General features: G+C 41.3%; 1 protein-coding gene across 1 annotated transcript in view; it reads right to left on the bottom strand.

Moving 5' to 3' along the window:
• The window catches only part of slc2a4rg (SLC2A4 regulator), a 48,275-nt gene that overhangs the window by 14,498 nt on the left and 18,739 nt on the right, over positions 1-15,038 (bottom strand). The window contains exons 3-4 of the mRNA XM_079678957.1: positions 3,421-3,521; positions 1,506-1,744 (exon numbers count right to left, since the gene is read on the bottom strand). Of these exons, the coding sequence (XP_079535083.1) occupies positions 1,506-1,744; positions 3,421-3,521 (340 nt within the window). The remainder of the gene's footprint in view (positions 1-1,505; positions 1,745-3,420; positions 3,522-15,038) is intronic.

The raw sequence follows: 15,038 nt of genomic DNA, 5'->3' as shown, positions 1-15,038 counted from the left end.
GCACGTCCCCTGATGGTGTTATAGGTGCTGTTTACATGAGAACGCAAACGGTTGTATCCGCTACTTTTCTCTTTCGTATAGCCCGTTCGTTCACACGAGGCCGTAACGGAAATGCGGAAATAGACCCCGCAAACGATAACGGGTCCCAAGGTGGATAGATCTGCAAACGGAACGCTCTGGGGGGCCAAACGTATGTACTACAGCGTGTCCAGCGCTTTCAAGCAGTCTCGTGTGAACGGAAGACTTTTTGATATCGTATTTTGTTCGTTTGCGTGTAAATGAGGTCTTAAACAACCCAACTAATACAAATGACACAGCAAAGCCAGCCTTTAATCCCACAAACAATCCCAAATCACTTAATTCCCTGAGCATTTTCCTTGCATCTTAACACTGTTACAGTACGACTGATGACAGTGATGTTTAATAATCCTCTTAACCCAGTGCCTGCTCAAAATCAAACAGCATCCAACTGAAGGGGCCGCCGCTCACAGAAGGCTTAGACCTCTAGGGTTGCTGTCGTCGGCTATATTGCGGCACTAAGCTAGCCGGCCGGTGAGCTCATAGTTTAGCTCTCTTCCGAACAACTTGTGTGTCTATATTCCTCCAAGCCCGGGTCATCCCACTTCATTTCCTGTCAGCTTATCTATGGTATGGCATGGGTCACTGGCAGCATCGTCCTTGGATATATTCAGCAGCTCAATAATCTTTACTGCTCCACTCCAGGGAGAGGGAATTGAAAACTCCTGCATATTGTACAGTATATGAGCTCTTCTCGTGGCTGTAGGGCTAGAGGAAATTCATCTCGAGAATTCCTTTTTTCCTCTTGCTGCTACCATGAGTATTGCATTAAACCTCCTTTGTAAGCACCCTTTCAAGCTTTTGCTAATTGCTGCTGTGCAACCAACCCTCTCCTTAATTCTTACTAACCTTTCTTCCTGTGCTCTGTGAGAAGAATGAAGAGAGGACTATTTCTAAAGTTACAAAATTAAGAATTAACCTTTTGATCCAGACATGCAGAAAGGAACTGCTGCTGTTAAACTTCATGGTGCTACCATGGTTTGGTTTTCTACTGGGTTACTAAAGAAATATTAAAGCACATCATAGTTGTGTCTGTAAAGCTGTGGCCATGAAGTATTACTCAGCATGTGCATTTTTTGGATGCACAGGATTAAAGTTGAACAGACAGCATCTGGGGCTGCTGTCATAACCACACAACCACAGATGTGACAAACCGTATTAACTGTGGATTTCAACTTGAGTTCAACTTACTTATTTCATAATATACAGTCAGTTTGATTAGATGTGTGATAAATTATATCTGATCAATTAGCAGATGTGTTTCTAATCTAATATCTTTGTTGTGCTTAGTCATCAAACCCTATCCTATCCTGTTCAGGAGCCATAGTAATTATTTAGCCAAAGTTAATTTGCATCAGTGATTTATAAATTAAGTGCCATACATATATCGAGTCATATATAAATGCTAACTGAAGATTCATTTTTACCTTTCGCTTACGAGGTATTGGGTCCTCAAACATGAAGTGTGTGCTCTCTGGGACATCTTCATTAACATCATCCCCCGGGGTCAAGAGAGGGAAGTTCTTGTTGGCATCATTGGAAAGAGGCGGTGACGGTGTGGAGGGCACTGATTGGTCGCTGGTGTCCCAGCTCCAGTTACCACTCGTGGAACTGCTGTAGCTATTTGACAGCACGTCTTTCCAAGCCCTGCTGCCTGGCTCTGGGACTGCAGGTCAAAGAATGCAAACGGTTAACATATGTATTATATATACAAAGAAGATCATATGTGAACATTATGGTAAGTGCACACTACTCTTAAAGACCTGAAATAAAAGTATAGTAACATAATGATTGGACAGCCTCCCAATCCTGACCTGGATCGTAACCGTAATGGAAATGAAAATGTAAAAGCTCACAAAAGCCATAAACCATGAAAGCCTATTTGATGCATATATCCTAATATGTTATATAAAGTTGACATTTTTCATTTATCTATTCTCATCTTTGCAAATTAAGCCCAACACAGCTTTCATTTCCTTGACAAGGTAGCATATTATCTCGCTAAGTCTTGGCCCACTAACCCTTCCTATACCCATTGGCCTTTCAACCTAAAATACTAGATAATCGCACCGGCTTGACTGGACATTAATGGGCCAAAACATGGGGAAGGCAAAACCTAAACCCCAAGATAGAAAAAAAACCTAACATCTTGTATGTAGGGGATTAACATATACGAACCAATCATGTTTTCCTATAGGAATATAAGGATCTGAATCCCTGTTAATGTGTTGCATAGATCAATGTGTTTATGAGGATTACGTTACCCAGAATGTACTACTGTAAAGCTTTAAGAGAAACAAATAATATCATTTTACCTCCTACCAGTGTCCCATAAAAAAAAGACATTTAATCTAAAATAGGAAAAAAGAATCTCATTTTGATGTGGCATTTACCAAAACACATAAGTTGCATTCATGCACCAACATTCTCACAAGGTTTGAGAAGGCATATTTTTTACCACACTGACTGCTGAATCTTACAATGAAACTCTCATTGATATAGACAACTGATTTGTTTTGACAATTAATACAGAAGAAGAAGAAGATGGACCTTTATTAATCCCGGAGGGGGACATTCAGTTTCCACTCTGCCGTACACACACATGCGTTTTTATAGAGGTCATACAGTACACACTTTTTAGAACATGCACATACATATACACACACAGTTATATGCACACATGCACATGCAGTTGAGAGGTCAGAGCGGATGCAGCCAGTCCAGCCGGCGCCAGTGAGCAGTTGGGGGTTAGGTGCCTTGCTCAAGGGCACTTCGGCAGTGGCCCAGGAGGTGAACTGGCCCCTCTCCAGTACCAGTCCACACTCCGTGAACCGGCAACCCTTCGGTCCAAAGTCCAATCCTCTACAGACTGAACCACTCCCGCCCCAGAAGTGTCCGATGGATGATGGCATTTAAACTGCTACATGTTGCCTTACTCAATAACAGTAGCCTTTGTTTTATGCTGGCAAAAAAGCAGATGGGACTTTGACCGTCTGCGGTGATAAGGTCACGTCTGAACAATTGGCAGCAAGTGCGCTAGGCTTGGGTAACATGAATGTATACAAAGATAAGATAATCGAGCTCATGATACTGTAAGAGTCCCTTTTATTAGATGAAAAATGATAAATGACTCAGCTGATCAGTCTCATTAGCATAACAAAGATCAGCTGATTGATGATGAGATTTTGTTCCCACTGCCCCTCCGCTTCACATAGTAACTCCTCTGCATAATGAAAGGTGACATTCATTTGTTTCATACAGTGGATGAGTCAGTGTTTGATGGAGCAGTTTCCATTGCAGGTATGTTTTAAGGGCAGAATGCAGCAGAGGCTGTGATGTTACCTGGTGGAGCAGAGGAAGGGTTGAGCACCAGCGGAGATGTGGACAGTGAGGTCAGGACGGTGGCAGCCATCACTTCCTTATCAGCATGACCTGAGGGCCTCCTGCAAAACACACACATGTAGAAAAGGAAAGTCAACACCGCTGCTCTTGTCTTAATATGTTTGAACAAACACAATTTCAGCAAAACACTTTAAAACAGTTTGTTGTTTTGCCTGAGTAATGGAAAGTTATTTCAGAAGAAAAAGCCTGGACTGGTCCCCAGAGAAATCTATAAATCTCTGTAGACCCCCAAAATATCACCACTTAAGAAATTCTTAAAGCAGTCTGAGTGAATAAAGTGTTTGATTATGAGCGTGTGTGCGTGTGCGTGCGTGTGTGCGTGTGTGCGTGTGTGCGTGTGTGTTTGAGTATGAGCATGTGTGTGTGTGTGTGTGTGTGTGTGTGTGTGTGTGTGTGTGTGTGTGTGTGTGTGTGTGTGTGTGTGTGTGTGTGTGTGTGTGTGCGCACATGAAGATATAACGGAAAGCCCTGAGAGTGAACAGGTTTTGTGGTGTGTTTCTGCACAGCTTGTGCAACCTCAGAGAGACCGAGAGTACACCCCATGCTGAGCAGTCAACCCTCAGCTTAAACCTAAATACTGTAGATTTTTGCAGCGTACACACACACAAAGTGCTCTTTTGCTAAGACATACAAATTCACAGTAAGCTCAGAGTGGCATTACACCATCTAGTATTCTAATACAAATGTTATTGAGCACAGTAATTTGTGTCATACTGCAAAGAAGCACAACGTTTCTCAGCCTCAAGCAGCCTTTCTCTTCATCTATTCTTTTTTGCACTTTTAACCTCTGTTATGTCCGAAACAAAACAGGGGGAATTAATTCAGAGCGGCCAAGGACTCACCCACACACTTGTGCACACACATAAACTGATTGATATTCTTGTGTCAAAAAATCCCCCCAAAAAACAAACCGTCAAAGCTAATACAATAAAGTGAATATGTGTTGACCATGTACCGCTATGTCATATGCAAATCCCAATCCTATCAAATGTTACAACATATGAACAGATTAAACACAGATGCAACACAAAGCAGGGAAACACACAAGAGAGACAGAGGCAGAGACACACATGGTCTGCAGCTTTAAGAGGTCCCTGTCCCGCCCCCAGACTTCTCCACTACACAACCAGAGTAAACTGGTTTGAGGCGTTCTCTCAGCCAAGCCCTGAGCCCTGGCTGAGATCCACTCGGAGTCGCAGTGCACACACACACACACACACACATACTGGGAGCAAAAACTTCAGACTGGAGTCCAAAAACACAAACAAAAGTACGCCGTAAATCAGCGAGCGTGCGTGTACCTGCTCACACACCCACTCATAGAAGAGACTTTAAAACTTTATGGACATCGAAAAAGTTTAGATAGTGTTTCAGCTCCCACACCGATGAGAATGCTTTGGATGGGAGGCAAACAGATCACAGAGGAATGTACTAGATATGAAGGAATTACCGAACGCTACGCAGCCATGTCCACACAAAAAGAGGCTGGTTTTCAACACTTTAAAACAAAAGGGTTAACTGTGCATCTGTGTGTGTGACAGTTTGTGTGCAAAACAATATAAATACCAACAAGGAGAGGATCACAGTATGCAAAGAACAATATCTGCACTAAAGCTTAGACAGAAGACATAGGCGGGTAACACACATATGCACAACACACACATACATATGCATAAACACACACACACAGTCTTGATGAGAGATAAAGAGATAAGAAGATTAGCCGTGTCCTGTTTCAGTCATTAGCCTTGTTTTTAGCACTAAACGGAGATTGCCAGGGACACGCTTCTTATTTGTTGGCCTGCGACTCTTTCTTAATAATATTTCTGTGCTGTTTTTATCATTTTGTTGCAAACCCGGACCACATGTTGTTAGCTTGACTTTAGAGTTGAATAAATTGACTATATGGTACTGAAAAGTACACTGATAGCATATCACTGTCTGTCTTTGGTGTGTGTCAGTGAAACCGAAAAAAACTAACATTTAAGAAGGTCCCCTGGGCTATTAGTTGATTCAGGAGATTATTCAAACTTTGATATCCATTTCCCGTACTCACACACTCACACAGAGGATTACCAACACACACACCAAACCCCATTAATGCCGTAGCCCCCCCAAACCTTCTCTGATTTCCTGACAGAGAGCTTTTTCCTTCCTCTGCTTCCCGGCAGAGGCACGGTCCTCACCACAATTTTATTACATCTGGAGACAGTTGTTGTGTTTCAGTGTGTGCATGTGTTAAGCGATAAACAAAACTAATGGCTTGTTTTAGACATCCATTCTGAAAAGAAACCATTGATGATTGGCTCTGACTCATGGTGACGGCTGCGGAGCTAATCGTCTGTTGCTGACTTTAATAATAATGGTTACACCAAGTTAGATACAGATGCTTGCCATGCTCTGCCATCTGAAAAACCAGCTGCGTCATCCTTTACTTAAGGGATGTATACTGGAAATCAGATACAGTGTCAGGTGTAGGGTACAGTTCATTCATTTGAAAAGGTACTCTGTGTCGCATGAAGCCAAAATAGTTTGCTTTCATAGTATATGAAGTCCATTAGCCCCGCCTTCTAGCCACTCAGCCTTTGGATTAATTTACATGAAATAAGGAAAGAAAATAACTCTGAATTCAACTCTTTGGAATTTACAACTTAAAAAGGTTTTAAAGATTTAGATCAAGTTGATTTATCAAACAAAAATTGCCACGCTGCTCTCTCTATAAATTCACGTCCGTTTGCGAAATCATTTAGGAACCATTAAACTTGGCAGCAATAAATATCTTAAGAGCGACTGTACAAACGGAAGAGTTATCTTGTCTGGTTATTCTTATTTTAGAGCAAGTTAAATTAGGCATACCTCTATTTAGCGCCCAGAAAGAGGTGATTGTCGAGCAGAGATATCTGTCAACAAAGTGGGGCTATATGTGCATGTTTGGGCGGAAGGGTGCTTTGGGTTTTTGTGTTTTGACTGCTGAAAACTGGATGTTTACTAAAGTATTTTAGTCCAACCACGGTTTATAGTGTGCAGTAAATGTAATGATGACATCATAAACATGTCCTCCTCCATACATGCAGATGAAGATGTGTAGGCACATACGCACTGAGGTTATTTAGTGTACTAGTAGTGACACCTTCCATGCTCTAAACTGTGAAATTACGAGCCCTGTCACTGATAAACATGTGTTTTATGAGACAGGTGCTATGCCTCAATAGGGAAGTCTTGATCCCATTAACTGTGTGTGTGTGTGTGTGTGTGTGTGTGTGTGTGTGTGTGTGTGTGTGTGTGTGTGTGTGTGTGTGTGTGTGTGTGTGTGTGTGTGTGTGTGTGTCTGTGTGTGTGTGTGTGTGTGTGTGTGTGTGTGTGTGTGTGTGTGTGTGTGTGTGTGTGTGTGTGTGTGTGTGTGTGTGTGTGTGTGTGTGTGTGTGTCTGTGTGTGTGTGTCTGTGTGTGTGTGGTGAGGTTGAGCATGTTGTGTTTGTCTCTGATTGAAGCATTTGGCCAACTTAAGTAGTACATACACAAACAAAATCATACAGTCACTCTCTCACACCCACACACACACCCTCTTACCTTCCTCCCTCCCTCAACTTCTGTTGGCTTCGGCTGAGCCAAGAACCAGCCCCTCTGGCAGCGGCACAACACATGGGCCGGCTAAAGTCAACAAGCCAGGCCCAGGCACATACAGGGAGAGGGAGGGAGAGAGAAACACTACCGCTTTGAGCCAAGACACAAGTAGCAACAACAAGCTCAGAGTGCAGAAAAAAGGGTAGAGTATTGTGTGCCCAAGCATGAGAGAATCTGTCTATTATGTGCAATCAACAAAATAAGCTTTGTAAATGACCATATTCCAGCCAAAATGCGGAATTGTGTGAGTTGTTTCCAAGATACACTCACTCATTATTGGTTGGATACAGTTGAGAGAAAAACATCCAACACTCTAGATTTCCACCCCAGGACCTACAGTAAGAGGACATTTGGACTTTGATACGGCAGATGGTGATATGATGCTTTCGTGTTGGTGTTTTCCAACCCCCCAGCCCCATCCACTACTAGATTGGGCTTTCTGCTGTTGTTGGGGAGACAACTGGGCCTTCCCTCTATATTTAACATGGCACATTTGATCCAGTTAGCAGCCCAATAGAAATCCAAAGGATCTCAGTGGTTTATAGTGCACATTGCAATCAGTATAAGCCCACTAAAACGGACCAGTGTGTCGGATTCAGAAATGGAAAATAATATTCCTAACTATTTGTTCATTAGTGTATAATCCTCTGAAAGAAAGTATGGTTAGCTTACTTTCCGTAAGCTTAGAGAATTAGCCTTTTGTATATAGCCTATATATGGAGTGGTACATAGGGAGCGGTTCCTCTGCCAAGGAGTCCGACAAGTTGCACCACCTTGTTTCAACAGTATAGTCCAGAACATTACTGTATAAATACTGCTGCTGCTACTACTTTTCTACCCGAATGTGTACTTTGTAAGCTGTACTAATAACTTATTTCAAATATTATGTGCATGCCGTTGGTCTAATAGTGTTTTCTTTTTTGTCTCAATCTCTACTTTTGCCGTTACAATGGAAATGTCCTCTCTGTTGGACGAATGAAGGAATTCTTATTCTTGTAAGTCGCTTTGTATAAAAGCGTCAGCTAAATGTAATGTAATGTAATATTATGAAAGATCAAACCAAACACGAGCTGAAGAGAGCTGCCTCCAGGTTTTTAACACCACCTTAAGACCTCTATAGGTAAATGTCCCCAATAACTGGCCCCCAACAAATGATCAGCTAGCAGTCCACACAAATTACACTTCCTTAATGATTTAATCATCCCCCGCCCCTTCATGTGTTTCCCACCTGTTTGGCACAGTCAATACTCAGTTTACCACATCGCAATTTTCCACAACCCCCCTCTCACTGGGAGTATCTGCTGCCTGTTAAAAGTGCAAACTGTGAACATTCTTCAGCAATTGTAACAGTCAACAGGTTACAGAGAATGATTGTTCCATTCTCAAAAGACCAAAATCAATGTAAGTGCTGGACCAAACTAAAAGGCTATCCATTTTACCAGGGGGAAATACAGTTTTTTGCACAGACTGCATGGAAGAAACCTATCTGTTTGGTATCAGGATGATTCAAAGCTGAGCAAAGTTCAATTTGGTGGTTCTAGTTTTCACTGGGGTCTTACACTAACAACACTAATCTCTGATCTCCCTTTCAGCACCAGTGCTGGTCACTTTAAATAGCACCTATCCAGCCAATGTGATCATGTGATGGGCATGAACCACAAAAAAAGGCCTCAGGTTGTATTTCTGAGTCTCTGTATGTACTGTATGCATGTATGCCGGCTTCTTCATATCAGAAACAGCTGCGCGTGCCCCAGATTGGCATAGAGACTGGTATATGACCTTGCCAGTCAAATAGTCGAAAAACACAGTCAACACAAGACAACAAAATCAAAGTCCAAACACCCCTCTGGTTCGTGATAGGACTACACATTCAACAAACACTGAGCGTGTTTTCATACTGCTTTTTTTCTCCGTCTGTTTCTCTCATTACCCTTCGAACACAAACAAATGCAAATGCACACAGCGGAAGAGAGATACAGACACAAACATAGGAGTTATGTTTCCAGTTATGAGATCAACTTTTCCTTAGGCAAACCATTTCATTTATTAATCTCTTAAACATACGCTTGCATCGCTCATCCTCAGGCACAGAATGTAAGGAAGGCTAAGAGATAACGTGATGGGATCACCAAGAGCATTGTTAAACATACATGACATCACCGGTTCCTATTTGCTTCTCTCCTCTTTCCTTTTAGCCATTTAAGGCTCATGAGATCCTGCCTGGCTGGCTCTAAAGGGACTTTTGACTGTGCACATGAAAATGAAACAGTGTGTTGCCCTAAAGCATAATAACTCATAGATGAAGATGTAGAAAGAGGCTTTTGAAAAGAAAAGTGTCATCAGTGCACATATAAATCAAGAGAAACTGGGCTCCTGTTGTCTAACTGGTATATCCTGTATAATGAGGTAATGCAGTGACGACTGAGGCAATAAGAACTGACCAGGCTGCTGTTGATGCTCGTCTGCCGGCTGTGCCCCCCCCCCCCCCCCCCGACAGCTGCCCCTCCATACATATACTATTAATAGAAAACCAACCGCCCTCCATTTCACAATCCCTACGTCCCCCATTATCTTACCCCCACTCCACTGTATTACGTAATGTCCTCTATCCCCCCACCCCCTTCTCTCTCTATTGCATTGCTGGCAGATGGTTAATGATTGGCAGTAAACACTCACCCCCTCAACCCAACACAAGCCCCCCCATGTTCACAGCTCTGATCCCCTGTTCTGTCTTGATCACTCACTCTTTCCCTTATTCCTATGTCTGTAACGTCTTTGTGCAATGCAGAATGTACGGTATGTATGTACACAATGAATACAGATATATTACGATAATAATGTGGGTACAAACATTAGGTAGTGCAATCCATCATAATTCACCCATTGTTGTGCAGTCTGTAGTACACATGTTGCCCCTTTAAATATCCAGGATGAGCCCCCTGGAGAGGGAGAGGCTGTTAGGCAGGAGCCATGTCACTTTAATGTGGGCTGCGAGTGTAATGGCTATTCAGTCCCCAGACAAAAAGCCCTCTCTTTCTGACTCTTGATCCTCAAATGTAGTCTGTTGCCTTAGGGCCACGCACAAATAACGAAAGGCTTTGTTTTGGCAAAACAATAGAGAGACACACAGAACAATCCGTGGTGTGATGTCTGACTCTGCCTTAAATCTCCAAAACTAAACGGATCATATTATGTTTGAACAGCAATCTTGCAGTGTACTTTAAACATCAAATAGAAAAGGGTTGTTACGTGTGCAATAACCTGAATGTAGAACAAGAGCCGAGCTGTGCATGAGAGCACGTTTCTCAGGGGAAAAATGTTGACACAGCACAAGCAATTAGCCAGCTGACGACAGAGTAAATCATGACGTACTACCTGACATGCCCACATTGTGGAAACCACCAGACATTGGAATATTTTAGGCCATGAAGTGTCAGCTCGACCCCAACAAAGGTTAACTGTTGGCAAAAACAGTTGGTGTACACACACACACACACACACACACACACACACACACACACACACACACACACACACACACACACACACACACACACACACACACACACACACACACACACACACACACACACACACACACACACACACACACACACACACACACACACACACACACACACACACACACACACACACACACACACACACACACACACACACACACACACACACACACACACACACACACACACACACACACACACACACACACACACAATTCAACTGTTCAACAAGCAAGTAAATTGAATCTGTTACTTAGGCCTGGGTTCACTATTTTTATGATATTAAATCCTTTAAATAACAGCTGCAAACCTACAACTATTAAAAAAGATATCAAAGGGAATTCTAATTAGTAATCCATGGATGGAAAATGAATACACAACGTCTTATATGTTCATGTCTCTGGGCAAACTAGCTTTACTTTATTCTTGTCACTTCTGGCTATGGAGATTAACTTGTAGCTACAGCAACTTCCCTCACAACTTCTGTCAGTGCCCTCCAATAACAGTGTTGTTGCTAGGGGGATGCAGGGCAGTCTCGTCTGTGTTGAGGCCTTGGATTCTTTTCCCCTCCTATACTGGGGAGAGCAAACAAGACAGGCCCTTCTGCCTGAAAACACTGCTTCCTTATCAAAACGCTTGTCGCTTTTCATTTGAATCATGGGTTGGTGCAGCGAGCCAGAAAAGTCAGCAGAGTAGTTGCGTTTTTTCTCTGTGAAAAACTATTCTTCTCCTGGCAGACCGTCAAATCATATTTTCATGTGTCTAAATAATCCAAACCACTCTGGGCTAGACGGAGGTTTTGATTCTCGAGAATAACAAAGACATCTTCTGGCTGAGCATTAAGAACAACTGAGCTGCTGGTTTACTATGGGATGTCATCAATTAGGTTTGTTTCCCTATGATTTAAACATGGAAAGAGCATCACAACATAGACTGACAGATGGTTAGCAATATTACAGAATGTAAACTGTAAACAGTAAACACAGGCTGAAATGAGCGGTCAGTTCTCTTTCTGGAGCAAACTTTTATTTTGTTCCTCATTCTTTACTTCCCACTCCCTCTCTCGCCTGCTCTTGAGATTGGCCCTTCTGCCAGCACAAGCCAGAGCAGGCCTTCGCTTGGTTTCCTGTGTTTTGCAAAAGCAAACCGATGCTGTTCCAAAAGGCACTCTGCTCTGCTTACTCCCATGAAGCCAAATATCTACAGGGCTGCCTCAGACAGACAAAGACTCCAGCCAGTACAATAAACTGATCGGTATCTTTTTTTCTTCAAGAAAGGGATGAAGCTGGGGCGAAAGAAAAAGAAAGTATCAACATAAAAAAAGAGCAGTTAGTTGAAGAATGGCTGCAAACTTAAGAGGGAGTCTGAGTGGTAACTTTAGAGAAGCAAAAGTTATTTAAGCCTGTCGTGCATACGATTCAGCTGTTGAAACATATGCAGGAATGCATAATGATGATGTTTAGAAGAAAGTCAACAAAATAAATATAATATAGTATCATAGGTAATTAATAGCTTTCAAACCTTTAAGTGAACACTATATCTACCTCTCTTGTGCACAGTAGCATAACCAAAACAGACAAAATGTAAGAAACACACAAGACTAAAAAAAAGGGTACAAACACACATATATATAAACAGTTAGATTTTCAGTGGAAATTATTTAGGAAATAAACCATAAAAACATGTTAAGTGAAAAACAATATATCATAAATAATGTATCTGCAATATAGAAATGAAATATAACTGCAGTACTATATATACAAACTGATATAGCCTAACATACTATACAGTATCTCTTGTAAGCTATACTCTTCTAACCGATGCAATATTAAACTCTACTCTAAGAAAGGAAAAGACATTTGAAGCTGCATCTCCCAGTGAGTGTACTGAGCAGTGTGTGCCTGTTGGACCAAAGCCAGCAAGTTGTGTGTTCGGTCCGGCAAATCTGTTTTGGGAGTCAAATTTCAAAACAGCACACTTAAACTTTGACACAGCTTTTCTAGTTGACATTCAAGCTGGTTGTTTTTATTTGGTTAATTAATAGCACACGTCATCCAAAATGATTTCCATTTACAGTACAGTGCAATATTCAGCCATAAATAATAACCATGGATATTTTCAATTACAATATGAAAGAGTAACAACAAAACAATATACTAAACACGTACAAGTTGTTGTTGTGTAGTAAGGATGCATTGGCAACAACCAGGCAATACCACAGTATAATGAGACGGGGTCAATGTATTTAGACTTTTTTTAAAACCTATTTTATATGTACTTTTCTTTAGATCTGTTATAGTTTAAAGAACCCACCAAAAAAGCATTACATCTCATTTAAAAAAAAGTGTATTTTTTAATGCAATCAAAACAGTAGGGTTGGCATTCATCGTCTCATTTAAAATGGATAAACATTTTACACAGTATTAACAAGTCTATTGATATACTCAAATGTGTTAATATTTTTTAACATCCCTATTGTGAATATCCGTGTGTTATTATTTTGTGTTGGTGAACATGCCTCTCAGATCGTGATTCAGCCTGAGGCTTAGCCCCCAGTGGCCCTGTCAGACTGCACTGGATACCGAAAACAATACAAAACAAAATGTCATAAACCATGTTTTTAAGATGTAAGTCTCCCAGTGGGTCTTAGGGCCCTGTGTCTGCAAAAGCCATTCACCCCTCTCCAAATGATCAGTGTTTTAACATCCTGCAGAGGGGGGATGTGACACTATTGGGAATAAGCGAAATAAAAGGGCCCTTCCATCGCCCTGCAATCTCAAAGACAGGATAGTTAAGAAGACAAATGGAGGCATTTAGAGCACATCGTGGAAACACCAGGGAGAAGATGATCATAAAACTCTAGTCTACCTAGAGACAGCTGTGGAGAGCCAGAGAGCTGCTCGTCTATGAGAAATCTGAGAGGATGTTAAGCCCTGAATCTGGATCAGACTGTTATTTTTTTATTGTTAAAAAAAAGTGTTAAAATATGATGGTTTGGTTACATAACTTTCCATCTCCCTTAGAGAGTTCAGTTTTGCATTGGCAATGGTCAGATTAGGGCAGACTGTTTCTCCTGAACAGACAGACAGATCGGAGAGTTTGCCAGACTCAGCATGCTGTGTGTGACTAAAATGTTTTCTGTCAAACAGTCAGAACTCTCTACAGCCAAATCTCTCCAAAAACACACTCAGTTGGCCTTCTTAGAAATGTTAAATAGCTGATGTTGGAATGTTATGTAAATGCAAAAAAGGTGTGTGTATTAATGGCACACATTAAGCTAATTAAATCTCCAACTGTGTAAACTGATCATCAGCAAATGAGTGAGTGGTCTTCTTGTTGAGATTGTTTGTCAACTATTGTTTTAAGGTTCATGAATGAACTGTCAAAGTTATAGTGTTTTCAAAGCGACCGTTTAAATTGTAACGCAATGCAATAAAGGGTTAGGGTTAGTTAATTCATTCACCAAATGTATATATTTTTTTCCATCTTAAACATTAGCAGATAAAGGGCAAGCTAATGAGGGCAGCTCCAGTAGTTAAGCTTTAAGTGTAAAGGTTGGATAATATTGGTTGGACAGGAGACAGAAGTGGCGTTAGGCTAGCGAGGCTTCAGGGGCTTATAACAGATAGCTTCAGGAATACCAACATACGCCTACACCTCATTCATTAGGAGCTGAAGTGAAACCAGAGACAGAAACAGCTGCTCAGCAAGCCAATCAAATTTGTAACACTCGCTGTTCCCCTTATACTCTTTTAGTTACAGGGATGCCCTTTCCTAATCTGAAAGCTCACTCAGTAATAGTCCATTTACTAATACCAACATCTTGTCTACATTTAAATTGTAAAATAACTGTAATTGTACAGAGTAAGGAACGTGTTAGGTCTTTAATTCTTCAGTTTTAAACCAAAGGGGCCATTGTAAATTCTAAATAAGACCACAAACAGTAAGACGTGTATTTAAATCTGCATGTTTATGGGGATTTATACGTTTGTGCGGATGTCACATGGCTCACTGCAGAGAGCATAAAGTGATGAATTGCTATAAAGACAGTAGTTTGAAGTAAATGTTAAACTGAATTATTGATGATGTTTTATGTTGTGGGGTATATAGATTTGGCAATTTCCAAGTCTGTTGAAAGGAGAGCAAATTCTGAATTCACTCTGAAAAGACAGCAGGGTGTGGTTACTTGATGCTTCACCAGCCGTTATAATTTAAATTTACTGGTATGATCCTGCAAGTTTCCTATGCCCTTACCGTCTCTCTCTCTCTTTCTCTGTCTCGCTCTTTTCCTCATGGTGTAATTATGGTGAACAAAATATGCACGCCAGTGTATATATTGAGACCATGGTGTTGACTCTTGGTCAAAACCGGATTGATGCAGATTGAACAAGAGCAAGGAAAAGCAAATGCT

The sequence above is a fragment of the Notothenia rossii genome, assembly GCF_949606895.1.
Source record: "Notothenia rossii genome assembly, chromosome: 4".
In the NCBI taxonomy this organism is placed as follows: domain Eukaryota; kingdom Metazoa; phylum Chordata; class Actinopteri; order Perciformes; family Nototheniidae; genus Notothenia; species Notothenia rossii.
Note: the sequence above shows the minus strand (reverse complement) of the source record. Positions and strands in the feature narration are given on the sequence as shown.